Source organism: Coturnix japonica, chromosome 1 (assembly GCF_001577835.2).
Source record: "Coturnix japonica isolate 7356 chromosome 1, Coturnix japonica 2.1, whole genome shotgun sequence".
Taxonomy (NCBI): Eukaryota; Metazoa; Chordata; class Aves; order Galliformes; family Phasianidae; genus Coturnix; species Coturnix japonica.
Genome location: NC_029516.1, coordinates 39,418,596 through 39,441,245, shown reverse-complemented (window position 1 = coordinate 39,441,245; position 22,650 = coordinate 39,418,596). Strand labels below are relative to the sequence as shown.

General features: G+C 38.1%; 1 protein-coding gene across 1 annotated transcript in view; it reads left to right on the top strand.

Moving 5' to 3' along the window:
* POC1B (POC1 centriolar protein B) overlaps positions 1-15,234 on the top strand; it is a 42,258-nt gene extending 27,024 nt beyond the window's left edge. The window contains exons 11-12 of the mRNA XM_015857790.1: positions 11,868-12,050; positions 13,260-15,234. Coding sequence (XP_015713276.1) covers positions 11,868-12,050; positions 13,260-13,364 — 288 coding nt within the window. The 3' untranslated portion in view covers positions 13,365-15,234. The remainder of the gene's footprint in view (positions 1-11,867; positions 12,051-13,259) is intronic.
* Positions 15,235-22,650: the final 7,416 nt, after the last annotated feature.

Sequence of the window (22,650 nt, the reverse complement as noted above, 5' to 3'; positions counted from 1 at the left end):
GGGAAATATCGTTCCTGTTTGGGACAAAAGGAACATGGTATGCTTTAACGTAGGAAGTGATCAAATAAATTCTCTCTCTCCAAAACTTGCAAAATATTCAAATAAAAATGAGAGCATGTGTAATTTTTATTCCTTGAGACCAGACATTATTAGCTAATCTGTATTGCATTTGTAGTAGGCCTCCCAATGCAGTAAGAAATATCTGTATTCCTTAGTATGTATTTCAGTGCTTAGGTATTTTTGACACAATTTTAATGACTGTATTTGGAGTACAACCAAAAAATAAACAACCCCATATAAGTTGTCATGTGTGTCAGCAGTTACAGATGGAAAATTTGCATCTAATTCTTCCATCTCTGTGTATGTTAAGGTTTACAGAACTATCCTTACTGTGGCATCTTCTTTTGCAAAGATCTTCATGGAATATTGTACTTTCCTCACATGCATGAACACAACTTTAGAATTATAATAAACAGAATGACAAAAGAAAATTTACTTAAAACCTAAAAACGCTGCATGTTTTACTTATTGTACAGCTTCAAATGTATTGTGATTTACGTCCTTTCCTAGCTGTAGCCTTATATGGAAATAAACACCATCCCTCTTCAATAAGTTTAAGGCAAAGGGAAGAAGAAAGGAGAAAACAAGAATGTTAAAGCTAGATGCAGCATTTATGTAGATTAGTATACTAAACTTTAAAAGAATCTTCCAACACAAATGCCAAAAGAATGAACCATTTTGTATATAGAACAGTGAAATTCTAAAATCTTAAATGTCTTCGTAGATGTGCAGGCATGTTTAGAAAAAAAATTGTGTATTTAATCCTAAAAGAACCATGATTTAATAATACTAACATAAAATAACAAAGATCAAGACACATCAAGGTGAACTCAGTGTTTGCAATAAAAGAAGAATAAGATCCAAATGGCCATTGCATTTCACAGTGGTGATATTCTACCGCAGCATGTAACTGCAGGTTTCAGGGATAGAACAGGAAATGTGTTTTGCTGCTACGTAATTAGGTAATAATATATGTCTTGATGTTCCCTAATAGGATTCATTATATTCTTTGAGTGAACTGGAGCTTCAGAGAGTTGAGTTTTCACTAGAGGCAGAATTCTGAACTTGAGCACTAGAGAGTGCAAGAATATAATATTTCTTATACTATTCTTTTTAACCTACTTTCCCGGGGAGGTGTAGCTTGTGAGTTTATGTTGTTTGTCTGTCTATCTCTGTCTCATCTCCCTAATAATTCTTGAATCAAAATCTTTTTGAAGCTGGAAGAATAAAGAAACTAAGGTTAGTGCTGCCACTAAATTAAAAACAGGTGGGATGTGACACTGTGAACTCGCTGATGCTGGACTAAGCAGGGACAAGCTGCCGGTGACCTGTCCGGTAAGAGTGTCACTGCACATATGGAGGGAGATAGAGCAGGGCAGGAAGTTCAGGAGACGGACCTAACAAAAACCCCTCCTCACTGCTGTAAAAGATATAATGTAAAAGATTTAATATTTAGTTTTTTGTTTATTTAGTTAATTATGTTGCCATTGCCCCACAGTGGTATTATTTACAAGTGCTGCTGCTGGACTTCTGGTACCATTTTGTGACATAATGGGCTTACTGTAGATGGCTTTGAAAACTGGCAGTATTTTGCTTTGTCTGAGGTCTTAGTTGTGGCAACAGCACAATGCCTCAGGAATGCTTCAGGTTGGTCCATGTCCTTATATTGTTCTTTTAGCAAATCAGCAGTTTTATGGGAACTAGAGGCCTGGAAGTTCCAGGTATTATTTCTGCTTCAACTTCCTGAGATACTGTACTTGTCTGTTCTGACCTTGTCTGCCAAAGTCATGTTTCCCCCCATATCTGCTGGGAATCCAAGCTGTATTCACAGTTCTCACAGCTGATTCTGAGGCATGTAGAAAATGCTTGACAGCTATCAGCCCCCACATCCAATAACAACTGCTTCCTTCCTCTTCCTGGGGAAGTGTAACATCCTCTGAGAAGAACTATCCCCTGAGGAATGCACGAACAGCAGCAAGCCTTTCACACAGGAAATTACTACTATTGCACTTGCAGAAAAGTGTCTCTGTCACTTGGATTGTCAGTCTATAATGAGCTTCCTGCTGACCTAGATGATGATTTACTACTGATCTGAATGCCATTTGTGAATCATTTAGCTTAATGGAAGTAAATGAAGTTAGCACAGTAGCTCTGCTACTGTAAACACCTGTTATAATTTTTTTTTTTCATTCATTAGCACAAGTTAAGTTTTGAACTTCTTATTATTCGTGGCATTTCAGTAATTCTGAGATCCCACATTTTCTGAGACAGGGAAACAAGGGAGTGTTTGGCTTGGTTCATAGTGTGTGGTTCCCTTAGAAAAGGTTACAAGGTTTTATTTTTGTTTATCTAAAGCTGTGTAATAAATTTGTGCCACAGATGAAGTGTGCTAGAAAAGGTGATACTGTGCTCTTGATTTACTCTATGTTCTTAAATATTACTGGAGTTTAAGTTTAGCACAGCATGCTTTCAAATTAGTTGTGCAATCTTGAATATAAAATTAAGTATGATATATATATACATATTATAGTATAACAAATGATTAATGCATGTTTGTTACTAAAGGAAGTGCTTTAATCGTGTTCAAATCTCTTCTTATTTTTCTAAATGACAGTGCTTGAATGAGTGCTACCAAATTCCATTTATCACTGAGATTACAGCGATATCTAAACAAAGAGGATACTTTCTGCTAGTTTACTGTAAGAGTTCCTTGCTCCATGTGAGACAATGGAGACACTGAGTTGCTTAAAATGGGACTTGCAGAGACTTTTAAAATATAATTCAGTACCAAGAGCAGAGATGTTTTTCATACTGGTCTCATCCAGTAGATGTTTGATGCAGGAAAAAAAAGTGAAAGCCTTTTGGTTCCATCTTCCGTTTAAATAGTTTTGAGGTCAGAAATTAGGTAGAACAGTGCTAAAGGATGATTTCACAGTCATTTTAACTTAACAACTGTTTTTGTCTGGTTAATTGCATCCAGGTCATTTCCCTGATCTGCTTAGCTGTCCAAACACTAATACCAGAACAAAGGAAATAGTGGGAAAAATGATTTGGAGATTAGGTAGGAGGTTAGTGCTGGCTGTAAATCAGTTTAGGTTAACCAGTGTCTTTTGAGCCCGCGTATCTTGTCTCAAGAAAGACCACCTGAGGTGATTGTACTGTAACACATACAGATGTGTTATGTATATGGCACATCAGAGCACAGTCTTTCTTAAGATACAGACCAGGGAGAAAATTTGAGGGAAGCAGGTGGTGGTGGTCGCTTCCTTTTGTTGAGGCAGTAGGTGACTTTGGGCCAGTTCTCCTTTGCAGCCTGCAGAGGATTCAGCCTGCTTTCTTCCGTCTGTGTGGCTATACCTAAATAGAAGGAAATGAAGATAGAGACTGAATTGAAAAGATTACTTTTCCAAGCCATGATTTGTTGTTACAGGTGTTTTCCCATTTCTTACACATTACTTTGGAAGTATAGACACAGAATTTCTGTCATGTTTTTGCCAGTGTAATGTAGCAGCATAATACTACCTCTTGCTCAGTACTTTCAGGTAGCTAAAATTACATCAAGGTTACTGTGATTCTTCACTCAGTAACCTATTCATATTTGATTTTAACATTTCAATCAGTTGCATATTATGATATTATAATTCTTTTCCAAAGCATCTACTTTCTAGTATATAATTTGATAGCAGCTTCATCTCTGCAGTCTCACCTTTGAGCATGATGTTGTATTTGGATGGTTCAATGAAATCCATTTCCCAAACAGCACTGACTATTTTAGACAGCAGTTTCTAGTATATTTCTTCTGCATCATCTGTTAATTTCATGTTTCTCTTCTTTTTTTTTCTTTCTCAAATTGCATTGATTTGCATTATGTTATGTCTTAAGTATGTGCTAGCTATGTTGTAAATCAGCTTTTCAGTATTTTCCCTGACATTATTCTCAAGCCAACTGTGACCTGTGACCACACAGTTATCCTGTTTATCCTTTCTAAATATTGATGGATTGTTCGCTTCCTCATTCTCTTGGTATTTTCCCAGGATATAAGCAAAAAAAAAAAGAAGCAATACCATTAACCTACCTGTCAAGTTACTTTAGAACCATTGAGTTCAAACTATGTAACCCAAGCTTTAAAAATATTTGCATACAGTGTAAATTGTTTACCAGTTATTCTGATTATGGTTGAAAACAAGAGTATTTTACCACAAGTGCAGTTACTGCATTCATGTTCTTACTAAATAGGAGGTAAAATTACTTTATTAACCACTTAAAACATAATTTCTGCATTGCTCTTTAACATCTCTAGCTATTTAGAGTACTATTACAAGGATTTATTTTGGTTCTGATATTTGTAAAGTACAAATAATCCTTGAGTGACAGAAACTATGTATACTAGCTTCCTACATATGTATGTTTCTGATATTTTATTTGAAGCTTTTCCCTTGTTTTGCAGTAATTGTAAGTTCTATTTCTCATGTACGCATTCTCTGGTCTCCAATTATATGTAAACTTGTGTCAGGTCCTTTCTCCCAGTGGGAGTTCTTATTGATTTCTCTCCTTTAGCTAGCAATCTGTTCTTAGGAAAGTTATCTGAAATCAGCTCTTTAAGATACCTCTATTGACTTCCTCTGTCAGACCCCTTAAAGTCTGCAACAAGTTCAAAATATAGAAATGAGGTGTGGGGACATCCAGACAGAAATGAGTGGGCTAAAATGTCCTTTTTATTGCTGTTAATTCTAATGGCTATAGGGTTTTGCTGATGCCATCAGTTATCCGAGTCTGCTGCATTTCATCATTTACAGCTTATGGTCATTTGTGTTATTCTGCTAAGTTGTAAAAAGCAACAATCCATTTTACATATCTGCGAAGACTGTAACTCCCCAAGAGGGGTTTGGCATTTAGGATTGGAATGCCAGCTATTGATCTGGGATTATAGTGCTGACTACTTTCAAGAAGCACTGGCACAGGTTGCCTGGAGAGGTGGCATCTCTACTTGGTGTAGGATGATCATTGCTTTCTATTGTTGTTATTTTTCTGTTGTAATCAGTATTGCTTATTTTATGGGGAGCACTCCTCAGTTTCCTCTAAATGCTAAACAAATGGTTGATTAGACTGTTTTTGAAGGATAATGGTTCTCCCTTTGCAAACTGCATAGCTACTGAACTTAGGTGAGTATTTCATCTTAAGGGTTTGATTTATCCAAATCCAGGAAAATATATCATAGCTATTAAGCCTCTGTGGATTCCTTTAGCAGATCTGACTGTGCAGGGAATTGTCAACATTAAAAATAAAAATCAATTGCAAACAAAAGGAAACTAAAAAAAAAATAATGTTTTCTGCCTTTAAAGCTTAGGTAATACTGATAATCTAAGAGTTTAAGAAAAGATTAGGGAAATATTTACTTCTAGCTGCATGTACACAAATATTAATGCACTGCTATGATTTTTATTAGGCAATTTAATTTAATTTTTTACTTCTCTGGAAAAAAAAAGCTTTTTTTTCTATGTTTTCTTGACAAGAAAGGAATATGGAGCAAATTGTTTGATTTCTACTAGATTCTCAACATGTGGAATTTCTCACTGTTTTTCAGCACTTTCTCTGACCAGCAGCAATGATAACTAAAGCTACTGGGGAAAAGCTGACATTGTAAAACAACATAGTCAGTTTCTCAGTATGTATTTGATAGAACACTGGTAACACACAATAAGATTTATTTACATGAAACTGTAGTCTGTTGTGCTGTGAACAGAAATGTTTAGTCTTTTATATTGTTAAAGCAGTGTTAAATTTAACATAACTATAATCCTGGTAAAAAAATGAAAATGATGAATCAGATCATTCCTGTAAGGGCATCAGGATTTGAGTTAATTTGGCATTGATGTTTTTAATAACAAATTAGCAGCTATTTTTTATGGTATTGAACTGACCTCTTGACCTCTATAAACTCAGCTGGCTTCAGCTGGAATTTGGTGTTTTCATGGCTAAGAAAATGCTATCAGTGAAAATGAATGCTTTGCTAAGGAACATAGTTGGATAGTCTTGCTTGGTGTGTCAGCTGTGATTTTGTATCCTGGTACAACCAGCAGCCATGGCTGGATTCTACATACTAGCAGTAGTGCATGGAAGAGCAAATATTTGCTTGCCAGATTGGATCAGTTGCATTTACAACAAGTATTTCCAATTTATATGTTTGGATTCATTTAGCTTGGACATTCTTTTAAGAACTAGAGAAGATTAAGGTGTATAAGAAACAATGAAAGCCTTTGAATTAAATGTGAAATCCTGTATTGTGAGTTGTTCTGACAGTGTTCTAAAACTAGAAATGTTTGCCTGAACTTCTGCATAGTTTGTATTACTGCCTGAACACAAAACTTCCATTAAAGTTTGCAGATAAAATATATCAGAACAACCCCATCAGATAACAACAGGCAGAAAACTGCAGTTTGACACATGGCAAGTTTTTGCTGTGCTTAATGCTGATTCATGTGCGTGCAAGAGAAGAGAGGAAACGATGAGTGCTGTCATCAGCTGAAACCGAGGGGAAGTTTTTCTGCAGCAGAAACCGATAAAACAGATTGTGATTTAGCATGCTTGGTATTAGTCTACTAGATTAGAGATCTTTATTTTTTGTGGAACATTTATTCATTCAGAAAATAATTTCAAAGCACTAGAGAATATCTGCCTCTAATTATGGCCTACCAAAGATGAATACATACATACATACATACATACATTCCCTCAGATGGTTCACTTTACCATACCCACAATGAAACATTTTAGTCTGAGGGTGGGTTTACAAGATGGAGGAAAAAACAGTGATAACGATACTGTCATTACTTCTCCTGAGAAAATTCCCATGATTTAAAAACAAACAACAAAAACACAGAAAGTCACGGTCTGGTGAGATGGGAGACCGTACTGTCAAGTCTTTGCTTGCTGGTCTATTTTGAGCTTTAATGGCCTATTTATGACTAATTATTTGTAGTTGTTTTAATCGCAGTATCAGAAATGTTTTAGTATTAGTTGGCAAATGTGCCATGTGTTCAAAATCTAAAGCATTATTTTTAAAAAGCAGGCCATGCCAATTTTTGTGATTCATTAGGAAGCTTACCAGTGTCACTTTTTCCTATAAGCCCATCTTAATTATAAGATCATTAGGGTATTCATTTGGAAGCTGTTGTGTATGTTTTCTGAATTCAAAGCTCTTAGAAGGCTGAAGCCTAATGATTTTCAATTGAGTGACATATAGACGTGTATTATTTCATACCTTTTTTCCTTTAAAGGATTTTTTTTCTCTATAAGTAAAGCTGCTCAGGCTTCTTGAGACATGGATGCATTTTAATCACATTCTATTCTTATACATGATCTGTGAATGTTTTGTGGAAAAGCATTTTGGAATACACAGGGATGATCAGATCACATGTAAGGATTTTTCAGAAATGGATTAAGTACCACCCACAGAGTTTTGTCTTATTTTGCTCAACAGAAAACAAAGATGAGCAATTATGGTTTGCTGTGTATGACATCATTTATAAGCTGAATTTAATTTTCTACTGAACATCCGCTTGGTAATGCCATGGTAATAACTTCCTATTGATTAATTAAATCTGCTCCTTTTCCTTGTTTGTAACTCACATGAGTTTGCTCAAATGTGAATCTATTTTATTACTAAAGGGCTATGAATGGAAACAGTGCATACATTTTAATTTTCTTCTTAGTTTGTTCCAAAGTAACAATTTTAAATTGTTATCTTATTCAAGTTTGTTCTCTTAAAATAAGGAACATCTCAGGAGTTTTACAGAGTATCATGGGGTTATTTTTTTGTTGTTTTTTTGTGGGTTTTTTGGTACTTTTTTTGTTTGTTTGTTTTTAATCTTGAGGCATTTTTACAATATTCCTGGCAATTTATGTTATTTTAAGGACTTGAGAATTAACTGTCCCCTAGGACACTGAATTTGCAAAGCAGTATGCCATAAGCAAAGCCAAAGAGTATTCCTTGGCATTTCATAGAATCATAGAACGGCCTGGGTTGAAAAGGACAGTAATGATCATCTACTGTCAACCCCCCCAGTTGAAAGGTTATGTGGGCTGCTCCAAAAGTAACTATAGCAGATACAAAGAGCAACACTGTTAAATAGAGCAAGACTCAGCCTTAAAACACTACTTTTCAACCTAGTCACAATCGTTAGCTATGCATTTTCCCAGCAACTGCATGCAGCATTCATACAAACCTGCACCAGCAGAGGCAACCCACTGTTTCACAGCTGCTGTGACAGCATTGTTGATATGAAAATGTTACCCATGCAATCCGTCTTTCACTGGCCTTAACGGATGGGAGTCAGAAGACACCAAGTCTGGATTATACTGTGGGTGTGAAAGGACAGTCCAGTCAAGACCGGCAATATGCTTTGTGGTATTCAAACTCATGTGGGACTTTTCAAAGGATACCTAATAAATGAATAAATAATAATAAAAAAAACCCCTATCAACTGGATGTTTTTCAGTGGCACTTTCAACTTCCCTTTTTCAGTTGACTGCACATGATAATCAAGCACGTTTACTGCTGCCATGGAGAATATATCCTTGAGTTCTACCTCTCTTTCCTACAGTGCGTCCTATCTAACCTGTCTCCAGTTTTCTTGAAATCTGTTGTAACTTAACTAGTTAACCTTCTACCTAACTCGTCAAATTTAGGTAATCCTAGTTGAAATTTGGCAAGCAGTGAAGATTCAGAGAGCAGCAAGGTTTCTGTAATCTCACTATATGTTTTTCTATAGAAATCTCAATAAGAAGTCCTAGTTAGACTGATTCTTCTGATGCAGATAAATGCAAAGGTGCAGTCCTTCTTTACAGTATGACTGTTTACAAGGTAGGGATTATTTAATGTATGGCAATAATTTTTCTCTTAAATGTCTGAGCGCCAAATGAAGCCTAATCTTTTTCATGTTAATCAGCATTTGAAAATATCTCTGTTTTGTGACTTTGTAAGCATACCGAAAAGCTTCCATTAATCCTGTTTTCCCCAGACCACAGATATAACTTGGTTAGTCAGAAATAATACAGTGAATCTAAGCTCCTTTAAGAATGTGAATTAATGGCATCTCATGTAACAAAATCTGCAAAAGGAAGATACAGACAATCTTAAGATGCAGTAATCCTACATACTTAATGTACATCTAAAAGAAATCAAACCATTTGCATTCTTTATCTTTTTGTGCTAAAAGGCGGCTCCTTCACAATGTACAGTGCTGTGGAATAATTTGAAACTGACATCACAAGATGTTTAATACTAAAAGTTAATCAAAATTGATGGTACTGAAGAGAGAAAGGTTAAATAACTCTTTGGATTCCAATTAAAGCATCTGGTTAGGAGGAGAGAAATTCTGAGTTCCAATCTCTTCTTGTAAGGAGTTTTTATTCTTTTCTACCTATATCCATACAATAATATATGAAGTCTCTCATGGGAACAGAACTCACCTTCTCCTGTCTGAATATTCTATCCACTAAGGCTGCTTGTTGTTGGCTAGTGGCAAAACTGGCAGTACTGCTCACGAGAATACCTTTTCTTCCACTGTTTCTTGCCAATAGACTGCAGCCTAACTGAAGAAGCATTGCCCTATGAGGCATGAGTTTGAAAAATCTTAATCTAAGACACGGGTTCCCTACAGTCCACTGCAAATGTTTTATAACCACTGGGATGTTCTGTAGATCAGTTTTACGTGCTTAATATTTGATGAAATCTTTGATGACTGACACTTCTATGACACAATCAAAGCATTGGTACAAACTACTGATGGATTTCAGCATTGTTTGTACCAGACTCTTATTTCTGACTTGCATAGTTCATTTGCATGAATCAGTCACCGAGCATAGAAAAGAGGATGAAAGGAATCTGGAGGTATCTTCTAGCTCATTTATCCATTTCATTCACTGTAATGAAATCAATGAAAGTTACATATCACCAAATGCTGTGTTACTATCAAACCTTGAGGAGGGTTCCATGTGGTTTTGTAGCACTGTATGTTAAAGTTTGAAGTATTCACATGGTCTCCCTCTACCCTTACCATCCCCATGCTCTGCACTTGTTGGATACATTTCTGAGAGTTGAAACTTGTTGCTACCCAAAGTGGTGTCACTTTCCTCTTTGCTATGATTTTCCTAAGGTACAAAACCCCTTTACACCAGCAGATCTTTTCTTTCAGTTGTTACCTTCTCTAGACCTGTGCTTTTCTACTGACTCTCTTTGGTTTGCTCTCATGCTTTGTCAGTCAAAAGAAAAGCATGCCAGACAGCATACACAACTTGTCTATTGCTCAGCTCTCTCCCGCTAATGTACGTACATAGCACTTAGGGAAGAAAAGATTTTGGAGAATCAGCATGCTGAGTCCAGAGAACAGAGCATACGGGAGTTTGCAGGATGGCACTGAAAATGCAGAAATGCTGTTTTGGATAATACCAGTGTCATTTATTATTACGTACATTTAAAACCATAATTATCGTAGTGACAGTATTTCGTCCATTAGTCTATGATCTTACCTGATTCAATGACTGAGTCTACTCCATAGAAAACATTCTTGACAGAGAATCATCCAACTTGCTTCCAAGTCTCCCGTGCCCTTGGTGACTCATCAACATGCCACTAATTCTGTCTAGTAATTTACAATCTGCAGAATTATTTTGGAGACTTAGGAGAATTTTTTTTTTAATGGCTTACAATGATTTTTGGATTTTCATTGGAAAAAATCTATTCAGCTTTACAACATAAATATTTTGAGTATGTTGTGTGTATTTTAAATACATCAAATAAGACTGAATTTTCCCTTTTTTGCTCAGTAAATGGATACTTTCATCAGCACTCAAGATATTTCAGAGAAACTGCCGAAGTGGGGCTACTTATTTTATAATGGTTGCAGATATCTCAAATATAATTAGAGATAATAAAATTTGTCTGTCTGTTTCTTTCCATCTTTGTTTATTTTTATACTATCTGGAAGTAGAAGTTCAGAGAAATTGGAAAAGGATTTAAAAAAAAACAGGAAAAGTTTTTTATGAGGAGTCCTCTAAAGAATCAGTGATGATTTAACCTGTCCTGACTCAAATGGACCTTTAAAACTTAAAGGCACAAATATAAGCAGAGGTGATTGGGAAGATCCTGCTCTTTTGCTTACCCTGAAATAATATTTATACAGCAAGGTTATTTCTCTTGTGATATTGTGTGGATCTTTTCTGTTTTCTTTTCCTGTTTCCTGAAGAAATTGGTTCTCAAAAAAGTAATGCAACTAAATAAACACCTAAAAACTATTTTGTTGTTATTCTTATGAAAGGCAGAAAACTTATACCAAAGAGAAGTTTCGTGCTATGAAGTTGAGTAGAACCCTTGTGATCTAGTCATGTATGGAATTTTCATTCATATGACTGCTTTGAATGAATGCCTTTGTGAGCTAGAGCTATCTTTTTGAATTAAACTCAGGGCAGCAATAGTATTTGAACTTTAATTCAAGCTCTCATAGTAAAGCATTTCGTTCTTCAATCAAGTATCTGCAAATTGATCGTGTTGAAATCATTTGTAAAGACTGCTGAGATTTCTCAGTACATCATGTGTGATTATTGCCTCATCTATCATGGCTGAAATTACCTCTTAGTTCAGAAGGAGTTGTGTTATAAATTGGTTATGGTACAAGAAGCAAATCTGAAGGCCATTGTGTGTACATGTGTAAAGATTTTTAAAAATATAATAACAGATCTTCTTGTATTGTTCCAATTAAATGAGGACAAGGGTAACTGAATATTCAAATGTTGTTTCTGTATTCAAGGATGATGTCAGCAATGAAGATTTGCAGTATCCCTCTGCTTCAGTCCTGGCAACAAGTTCAAAGAGGAAGTCTGAGAATGAGAGTGAATCAGCTGTGCATAATGTGGGCAAGAAAATAGGCATCTCCCCATCCCTGGGTAATGCTCTGGAGAACATTGTGGAACAGCTGGATGTTTTGACTCTAGTAAGTATGCAAGAACAGACCGCACTCGCAGTGAAAAATAATAATTTTATCAATGGTGAAAAAAACAGGAACTGTGCTCATAAATCAGAATGTTAAAGTCTGTAGGGTTATTTTGGATGGTTACATAGTCAAATGACTATTTTGTTTTTTGCCTTTCAGCAAATACTGATTACATGTGTTGTGTGTCCTAAAGTGAAAGCTTCCTGCTACATAGTCATGGAGATTATTATTGTGTTTTTAACTGTAGAAGAAAAAAAAGTCACTATTTTTCAATGTGGGTTTGCCAGAAGCCAGTTGTTGTGTTGACATTGTCAAATTCCAGCTTGAACAGTCATGCATTAGTAGGGGATGAACAAAGTAAATTGGCAACGTACCGTTAAATCCTTCTTCAAACTCAGTGCTCAAGATATTGGCTTAGGTAGGAATCTACGCAGTGGAATAATTCCAAGTGTCAGTGAAACAGCACAAATGTTAGTCTCTGTCAGTAACTCTGAGCTGCTTGTTTGCAAAAGCTCAATACTTATTTTTAGCGATCCAAATTCAGACAATTTATGACTTAAAACACTACTCTATAGTCTGGAATGTATTAACATTAATCATTAATAGGAGTGGTTAAGATTTTTTTCTTCATTCTTCTTCAATACATATGTTAACTGAAGAAATATGTTTTGAAAAGTTCAGAGTTGAAACATCAGTTGAAAATTATTTGTGAAGTAAGATGGGTTGGAAATAAACTGTCTGCCTGTGTCCAGGAACCTACCCTTCTTGAGGAAGATGGTCTCTTGGAGAATGCCTTCTAATATTGTCTTTTTCACGCTTCATTTATTTTTTATATCTTTGAAGTTTCTTTTAGGCTTTTGGAAGACATCGTTTGGGGTCGCTATTTATGGCTGTTTTTATATTGCAATATGGAGGCGACTTTCACATAATATTTCTGAGTAATTTTTATGTGCACATAAATATTGTGCACACAGGGTTTTTTTTGTCATGGAAACAATTTGAAACCTTTAGACAGTCTTCATAGACACAAATTCATCATTCTTAAATACAGTTGTAAACAGTGGAATAGCTCGGACAAAGCCATCTTCAGGATATTTTTTTGTTGAGTTAAAATGATTTTTTTAATGTTGCTGTGTTGCACACTTTCGTAGTACTGTCTGAGTGATATAAAAACAAACTGAAGCTATTGCTACTGTCTTCCTTATGCAGACAGTTTCAATCCTGGAACAACGGCTGACTATGACTGAAGATAAATTGAAAGAATGCTTAGAAAATCAGCAAAAAAATTTACCTCAGGAAAGACAGGAGGAATAAAAGATGGAAATCCACTGCAATCGATACTATGCTTTCTATTTTCACAAGGAAATAATAAATGTTGCTTCACTGGATTTGACTGTAAGTGGAAAAAAAATTCCTTTTCTGCTCATCAATGTAATAAAAATTGAAGAAAGAAATGTATGACATTTTAAACGTTGGTTGCAAGCAGACACTCTGCTTATACATTTAGTAAAGTGTAGCCCAGCCAAAAGTAGTATCAGCCAAAAGTAGTATCACACTGAGTGTTTTTAGTTACAGGACTCTTATTTCAGCCTAATAAGATCTTTAAATTAAGCAACAAGATGTATATTTTTAAATTAGCAGCACTTACCGTGGAAGTGCCCTATGCAGATTTTTCAACTCAGGTAGGGGCTGTGAAAGTAGTGCTCACTGTGCTAAGGCAGTATAACTCTTGCACATAAATGAAACAAGGTCCAAATACCCCTATCTGCTTAAGTGCCAGAAGTTTTCTTTGCCTCTTATGGACTGTCAGATATTTTACCAAAAGCTTGTGACAGTTCATTTTCTACATATTTTACTGATGACTGCAAGATTTAGTGTAATAACTTTTAGTTACAAATATGAAGTCATGTAAATGTTGAAACAATGATTGTATCTGCATGAATTCAGATGCAAGATGTGCAGCACTTTTACTCATCCAGAAGAATTCATTTTTCATTTTTAGTAAATAAGAATTAGCTTTGTATTTCTTTGGAGTACATCTGAACCAAACACACAGTGATTCAAAGTCTCTATCACAAATACAAAAGATCCCCATCCTCCAAGGACTTCCTCAGGTGCTCACGTTTTTATTGTGCTATGAATTCTCCTCATCATTTAATGCATTATGAATTAACCCATAATCAGTAAAGATGTTGTGTGAGTCAGTTTGCCATGTATAATGAATTTTGGTTTTATTTGTAATAAAAATGTGATTTTTAGAAAGGCATAATTGTGGGTATTGTTCTTCAGTAGAGAACATCTCTGCTTCTTTATGTCTACCTATTACTTTTTTAAATGGCAATTGCAAAACACCTTTTGTATATCCACAATCAGAAGTAGGTAGTCAGCCCTTTCTGCAGCTTCACATTTTGTAGGTTGAAAAATAGGACACTTGAAATGGGGGAGCATCTTAATCCAATTCTGCAACTGACTGTATATAGATAAAGCCCATTTCCCAAGCTGAGCCTCATTAACATCAATAGAATTCAGCTTAAGTACAGGAGTACCGGACAGACACCATTGCAGTCGGAGCCAACATAATGAGCAGACAAATGTTCCTTTATAGCTTTTTATTTTCTCTTATAGTACACCTTTGGATAGCCAGAAGAATCTCATTTAGTACTTAGTAAATACTGAATTTTGCCAACAAGTGCTACTTATTTTCAGCTCAGCTTTAAATAGCGCTATATATTGTGAAGAAACAACTTACAAGCTTTCCAGATACAACTATTTCTAGGCAACATCCTATGCACTGATTTTTTAGTGGAAGGATAGTTTTATATATTCCAATGTGTGCGGCATGACCTTTGATTATGCAATTGTTTATAATGCTATATAATGCAGAGTTATATAAATAGTGTCTTTTAGGTCAGATGTACTTTGCTGTTTTGCATTTGAAAATATTCTTGTGGTCTTTGCCTTTTCTTGGTTTCCTTACAAGGCACAAAACCATGCAGCTATTAAAAAAGTGGGGTTATTTCTTGTTTTCTTTTAATGGAATACATATTTTTCTGTTTCTATATCCATAGGATTTTTGTTGTTGTTGTTAAGCTTTTCAGGATTGTTAAGCAACAACATATGAAAATATTATTTTTTACTTTATATTTTAATAAAATCTCTGCTTCTGTCTTCCCTTTTGCCCTAACTCTGCCTTCTTCCTTTTCAGTATGTATATAGCAGGAGCATTTAATACTTGTGTGTGAATCTGGTGAATTAATGTAACATTTCCAACTTAATGTATGGTATTTTCATTCGATCAGGTAGTCTGTTGATACTGAAGTGCTCAGGATGCCTGACACCTGGGATATCTGTATAATTAGAGGTGGTAGTTTGATAAAAGCATGGAGGTATTTTCCACAAGCTGTGAGCGCTCTCTTAAAATACAACCACTACCAGCCAACACGTTCTTTTAAAGGAACTTTGACGTGGGCTATTAGCCTTTTGTCTTGATCCATATAATTTCCAAGTAAGGCTACAGGATGAAAAACTTCCTTTCAAAGTGGCTGAAGGAGCTGCTTAAACTCTCAGAAGCAAGTATTCTCAGTATTGCAAAGGTGGCTGAATACCAATTCAACAAAAACAATGGTTGTGCCTGAATGGCACGCTTCAAAGTGTGGTAGGTCCCTGATGTTTGTGAGTGAAAGAGAGAGCATGGCAGAACAAATAGCCCTGCCTGAGTCCCCTGGAAGATTTGCCAGGGGAACAGAACTGCAAGTTCATAAAGTTTCGTAGTGTTAGGAAGTAGCTTAGCAACTCATCTGAGATAATTCTGCAGAGATTTCCAATCAAAGCAAAAACGCTTTGTGAGAATTGAAAGAAATGCTGTTGGCTGCTGCTGTGTCTTAAGTTCCATTTGTAATTCCCATCAAAGTTGAATCATTAATTTTCATGGGGTTTCTATCCCGAGCATTGTGTAGTGCATGATACTGAAGCAATCAAGGCATTTTTACTTTGGATAGCCCTGTGTCATCTCTTTTGAAGGACACGTAGAGGTACCAGACTCTCACCATGGGGCAGGTACCAAGTGGTTCATACTGCAACATGGGTCTGGAATGCGCCAATGCTGTGAACGTACAGGTTTTCAAATGCCTGGGCAAAACCGTGCTGAGGCATTATTCTGTGCCAATAATCGTCGCGCCTTATGGACTAGCGTGACAACTCAAACACTATTCTGTGTTTTCTCTCACTCTCTCCATCTCTCTTTTTTTTTTTTCTTTTTAATTTATTTTTTTATTTTTTAATTTGATTTTGTCCATATCACTACGTTCTCCAAAAATCCCCACTATTTACCTTTCGCTACCTCTGTCATGCCTTCTATAGCCTTAGTGTTTTGAAAAAACAGTTCCTGAAGGCACATGCATCAGAACAACTCCTCATCTTGTTTATTGCTTTTTCTGCATGTAAGATAACAACAATTCATTGTTTCATTCTCATAACCATTATCATGAGAAACTTAAACTACAGGCTTACATTCTGATTAAACTTATCTTTTAGGTGGAAAAAAAAATGGTAGTAGACGCATTTCTCCTGGCCATTTCCCTGTGTATATCCCTGTAGCATGACTTGTTCAGGAAATACAAACTGCTGTCTTTATTTGAATAATTTAAGTGTGCTGAACTATTCTTAAGGGAAACAATTACGTTTTTTTTTTTCTTCCTAGAAGTCTTTTCAGGGGGTTACTGAGTTATTTTAGTTGCTGTATCGCAGCACAGAAACACTGAATGATAGTAGCTGGGATCAGAATGCATTTCCAAGGACATAGCTTTATGTAACCTGTTTACCCTGTAGGACTTGTAAAAATCAGAAATTCTGTACTCTCTGCCCTAAACAATTAATGAATATGTATGTTCACACTGGATCCAGGAACAGTATGTTTTTGTCAGAGTGCCCCCTCAGGGACTTTTGCACGCTTCGGATGCATAATACAATTGAAGCCGTTTCTTTGTGAGAAAATAGGTTAATAACTTGCCAAAAGGCAGATGTTAATTGGAAAAAGTGCAGACAAGTCCTTTTCTTTACAATGTATACGGATTGTGTTTGTTATGACTCGCATCCAAGAACAGGTGCAATTTCAATTGACTCAGCTAACAGGATGTGCTGAGTGCACTCCCCTCCGATTTTACTATAAATTCTAAATCCAGAGGAAAAAATATAGTTTCCCAACTAGTCAGTGAGTGGTAAGCTGCATCTTGTACCTGTGTTACAAAATATATTTACAGTGTATTTCTGAATGTGGACTTAAGCATCTTAGTAACACAAAAATAATGCCCTTGCTCATTCACCAGTGCTGAAGAATTTTAGTGGGGAGTCTTACAAGACAAAATGCGTCTTCCCTTCCAAAGTGTTTATTTCCTAAGAGATCAGTGTGCACTTGCAGCCCTGAAGGCCAACTGTGTTCTGGGCCACAATAAAAGAAGAGTGGCCAGCAGGGAGAGAGAGGTGATTGACCCCCTCTACCTGGCTTTTGAGAGGCCTCATCTGGAGTTCTGTGTCCAGGCCTGAGCCCTCCGGCACAAGAACAGTGTGGAGCTCTTAGAGTGGGTCCAGAGCAGGACCACTAAGATGGCCAGGGGGCTGAAGCATCACTCCTATGAGGAAAGATTGAGGGAACTGGGATTGTTTAGCTTGGAGAAGAGAAGGCTCTGGGGAGACATCATTGTGGCCTTCCAGTACTTGAAGGGAGAGTTTAAACTGGAAAGGGTACAACTGTTTATGTGGGCTAATAGTGATAGGACAAGAGGGGGATGGTTTTAAACTGAGACAGGGGAGGTTTAGGTTAGATATTAGGAGGAAGTTTTTCACCCAGAGGGTGGTGACGCACTGGAACAGGTTGCCCAAGGAGGTTGTGGATGCCCCTGGAGGCTGGAGGCATTCAAAGCAAGGTACATCAAGTGTTGTCAATGGACTTAAAGCAGAAAAAAAAAATTCAATACTTAAAATATAAGTAATGAATGTACTGCCACAAACAAAACAAACAGAGCGCGCTACCCACCCCCACCAATAACCACCCTGAAAAAAAAAAAAAAGAATAAAACAAATGAAAAGATGCACACACAAGAAAGCAATACAAAAACATCTGGCTGTAGCAGGCCAGAAGAGCTACTGCTTGATATTTAGTCATTCATATCCACGGGTCTCTTGGGATTGCTTGGCTACTCACATGAATCCACTGAAGCAAGGATTTTGGTTTGGAGCCATGTGCCCAACCCAACCTCATCCTTGAAAAGTCACTCACCTAAGGCATGCTGGCTGTGAAATGGATGGCTGCCCAGGAAGCAGCTGACTCAGCTTCACCCTAGAGTACTCTGCAGCCTTAGAATCAAAGCTTTTTTCTATGGTGAAACAACACTGGCTCGGACCTCTGCTCCAAAGACACCCACATTAAAACTGTTCAGTTAAATTTCCAGTCAATAAGGAAAACTGCTGGTAAAAGGGAGTGTGCATGTTTTTAGGAAGTCTTGATCCTGGTTGATTTTCATACCAGGCCAAAATCTGCTAGGCATCTTTTGAGACCCTGAATGGATTGAGACCTATGGTGTAGACCTGGCAGGACCTGCTAGTGCAGGAATCCTAGAGGAATGTTACTACTAATGTTGATACTGGATCTGCTGTTGGCGGGATCACACAATTTTCACATGCCTGTAGCTGCACATGCGCATCAGCAGACTTGATGCACTCGCAGAGACAGGAGTGTGCTGAGGAGAAAAGCTGAGGCTCTCAAGGCCATCTAAATATAGGATTCCGTGACTCAGAGTAGTGGTTAGATTTGCAAGTCCCTGTACTGCCTGAGCTCCTGCAGAGCAGGATAAAACAGAGGAGCCTAACTTCTCTTCAAAGCTGCTGAAGAGAAAGCAATTGCCAGAAGACAAGAAAAGAAGACATCCATTAGGCTTCTTTTCCATCCTTTTGTGCTTTGTATTGCAATGAAACAGTATCTCAGTATCTCTCTCATTTTTTTTTCCTCCTCCCAATCCCCAGAGGAAATCCCTACTCTTTTTAGAGAAAGAAAATACTAGAGAGGAGGGAAAGTAGCAGGATCTCTCTGCTGCAGGATTTCACTTGAAGCTTTATCTGGTGACAGTGATGGCTTACGGTGCTTATTGCAGCATTGATATTGAACATCAGCTCCATCCTAAGATTAACCATCAGAAGCACAGCGTGTCGGCTGCTGCTTGTTGGGACTTCCTGAACAAGTGTCACAGGACAGAAGTCTGGGAAACTTAAAGTGGTAAAATCCTGTCTGATTTATTTTAAGAAAGAGTCAGGTGAGCCGTGCACAAAGGGCCCTGCTGCTTCATGCTGCCATCATGGTTCAAGTCTCCCAAGATGAAGTATTGAAGATGCAATACAGTTGGGTGGCAAAAAGGACAGACTGCTCCTGGCAGAAATTCTTCCTCAAGAGAGCACTTGTCTAACATTTTCGAATCATTCTTTTTATAATTATGTTAGCCCTGTGATACATGTTGGGTGCACAAAACCCAGGACATATTGCTGAAACCTACAAAGAGCACCTTGAAAGGGAAAGAGGAGACAGTGTTGGTATCTATCTGTCAGTAGGTTCTGCACTGATTACTGTGTTAATTCTGGTGCCTAAAATGTGATGCTGGTGCAAAAGCAGGCTTAGTATGTAAGGCTTGAAAATTCCTGTACTTCACAAGACTAACTTAGCTTCTAAGAGAAATTTTTTAAGTTAGATAGCATTAACTTTTCAGTTTAGAAGTGAACGTAATCAGGCAAAGCAATGTAGGTTATAATATTTAATTGTATGTAACCATACTGAGTTTCAGGCTGTACCAATGCCTCTGTACCACTTCACTGCTAACACTGCGAGCTTTTGTGCCGCTTCTGCAATCCATTCAGTATTGACCCGACCTATAAATAGCCACATTATCATGAGACTGCAAGAGCTTCATTAGAGAAGTTGTGGCAACCGCTCAGTGCTGACCCCAAAGAGCTGAAGCAAGTGGGTGACACCGAGCCTGAAGCTTTTGCCATGTGGACAAGCCAGTGTCACTGCAAGCCATCCTCTCTGTTACAGAATCACAGAATGGTTTGGGTTGGAAGAGACCTTAGAGATCGCCTATTTTAACCCCACTGCTGTGGGCAGGGACACCTCCCACCATATCAAGCTGCCCAGGGCCCCATCCAACCTGGCTGCTTCCAGGGATGGGGCACCCACAGCTTTCCTGGGCAGCCTGTTCCAATGCCTCACCAACCTCTGAGTAAAGAATTTCCTCCTAACATTTAACCCAAATCTCCCCTCTTGTAGTTTAAAACCACCCCCTAGCTGCGACTCGCCAAGTGCACCACGCTGGTTGAGATGCCAGTGTGTTTCCTCCCAGACGGCAGCGCGGCACTCAGCAGCCTGTGGTCAGGTGGCCACAGCCAGCAGAGCCCGGATGCTGCCAGGGTTGGGTTCCCAGGGCCGTGGCCGTGGGACATCCTGCAGGGCGCTGGACTGGCGGCGTGGCCGCGACCGGGGAATGACTCATCAGCCCAAAGTCACACGCAAGCATCAGTGCTGTCCTGACTCAATAGGAAGTCTCTGGCTGGAATCAGTGGGACTGCTCACACGGTTGAAGTGCTGAAAATGCCTCAGTCTTGTATGCTATATTCACATAATGGAGAGAAAGAGAAAGAAAGGTTGAGAAGAAACCAATGGCTGATTTTTTTCTGAAGGTAGATGGAAAACAAATGTAGCCGTGAAAACCTGACTTTCTGATTCATTTAAAGGTGTAATTTACTGTTTGTTGCACAGCTTTCTGAAATACAGCCTCTCAGGTCAGGCCCCGGAACACAGGTAAATGAAGAATGCGCATAGGTCACAGTACCATGTTTGCATACAGACCTTATCTGCAGCCTTTTGGATGCTCATTCTGAGGAGCTGACAAAATGAGAGAGGTCTACACTGTCATTCTAAACTATAAAAGAGGAAATATCAGTCATTTTATCTCTTTTTTCCCCCCTTTTTGAGAAAGAAAAATGCTTTCAGCTACTCAGCTATTCCAAGCTGTGTGTAAGTTGCCCACATTTCTCACTTCTCTAAATGATCAAGTTAATCATTTCAAAGGGAGAGTTAAGCCCTTATTGCATAACCTGAGTAATGGGGAGGGAACTGCCATGTGTTTCTGTGCAATGGATTTGGGAGGAACTGGGAACAATACAAAGCTGGCACTCAACACTATTTGAAAACTGCTGTTTGGTGTGGAAGAAATTACGGATGCAGTAAGGTCTCCCTATTCTCACCCAGTGTCTCACAATTCCTTTTATGTTTGTTTAAGTTGTAGAATAACAAAGTTGAGCCTTCGGTCCTCACTGTGAAAACAAAACCAGACCGAAATGCCCAAGGTCAGGTTTTTAAGATCTGTTCCACACAGAGAGTCAATGACAAATATATATATAAATATATATATATAATTTGGCTCATTAGCATTAGCCATCGCACACCCACTTTCGTTTTATTTATTATTGGAGGAAGAACAATGCCATAATAAACAGCGCTGAGAGATTTCCAGCAGAACAGGATTTTGTCAGAGGATGCTGATTTGTCGTAAGCAAAGTGTTTCACAGAAGCACATCTGTTTGGGTGAACTTCCGCTGCAGCCCAGGCAGGTTTCCATCACTGTCCTGCCTGACTTCCTGCCAGCCTGCCTGGCCACTTTCCAGGCTCCGCGGCTCCAGGACGGCTCGGAGACTCAACCTGGGATTCTTTCTGGTTCCTTGCTTTTTTTGTTGGTTCCCCCCCCCCCTCTCTTTTGAAATTAGAGGGAAAAGGTTTTGTAAGAAATATAAACCAGCCCTCAGTGCCTTTTTCCAATTGTTCAGAATTGTTACATGGGAAAACCAGAATAGCTTTCCTCCCTGATGGAGGTTAAACTGCCCTGGAAGTGAAATAGTTTTCATGCCATGTTGAGCTTCATTTCTGAGCATTTCCTGGTGAACTCATGGTGCCAGCATCTTCTCCTCCTCCCTGTTTGCTAAACACTTAATTGCATCACAGTCTTTCTGAAGCAGCGGGGCCTTTCAGCATTGTCTCCTTCACTTGCTTCTTCCAGCCTGGACTCTGATACCAAGGCTGCATCTACCTCTCACATGACTCCTGGACACTTGTAGCTGCTGGTCATCATGGTGGACAACAGGTGGTATCCTAGGACCCTGGTTGCCAGATTTACTCTAGAAATTCACCTCAGTGGCTGGCTGCTTGTGTATTAGCTCTGCTGCTGCTTCCTGCTTTATCTGCCCTATTTTTATTGGAGATAGGGATGCTTCCTTGCACTTCAGCCTGCACCCCCTGGGTGGCTGTTTTAGGTTTTTCTTTACAGTGAGGTTATCCACAAGCAGAACCCTGTGAAGAAGTGTGCCCAGGATCTTAGGCTTCATTGATGAAGCAAATTCTCTTCCACCTCTGAGCTCAGGTTGCAGGCAGTCAGCTTTAGCTGCCTTTGTACTCCAGGCTCAATACTTCTTTCTATCAAGCTCTTGTAGTTTTTTCTCTTTTTCCCTCCAGACCATAAGTTTCATCACTGTCTGTACTTGGGTTAACTTGGCCTTGAAAAGCAGC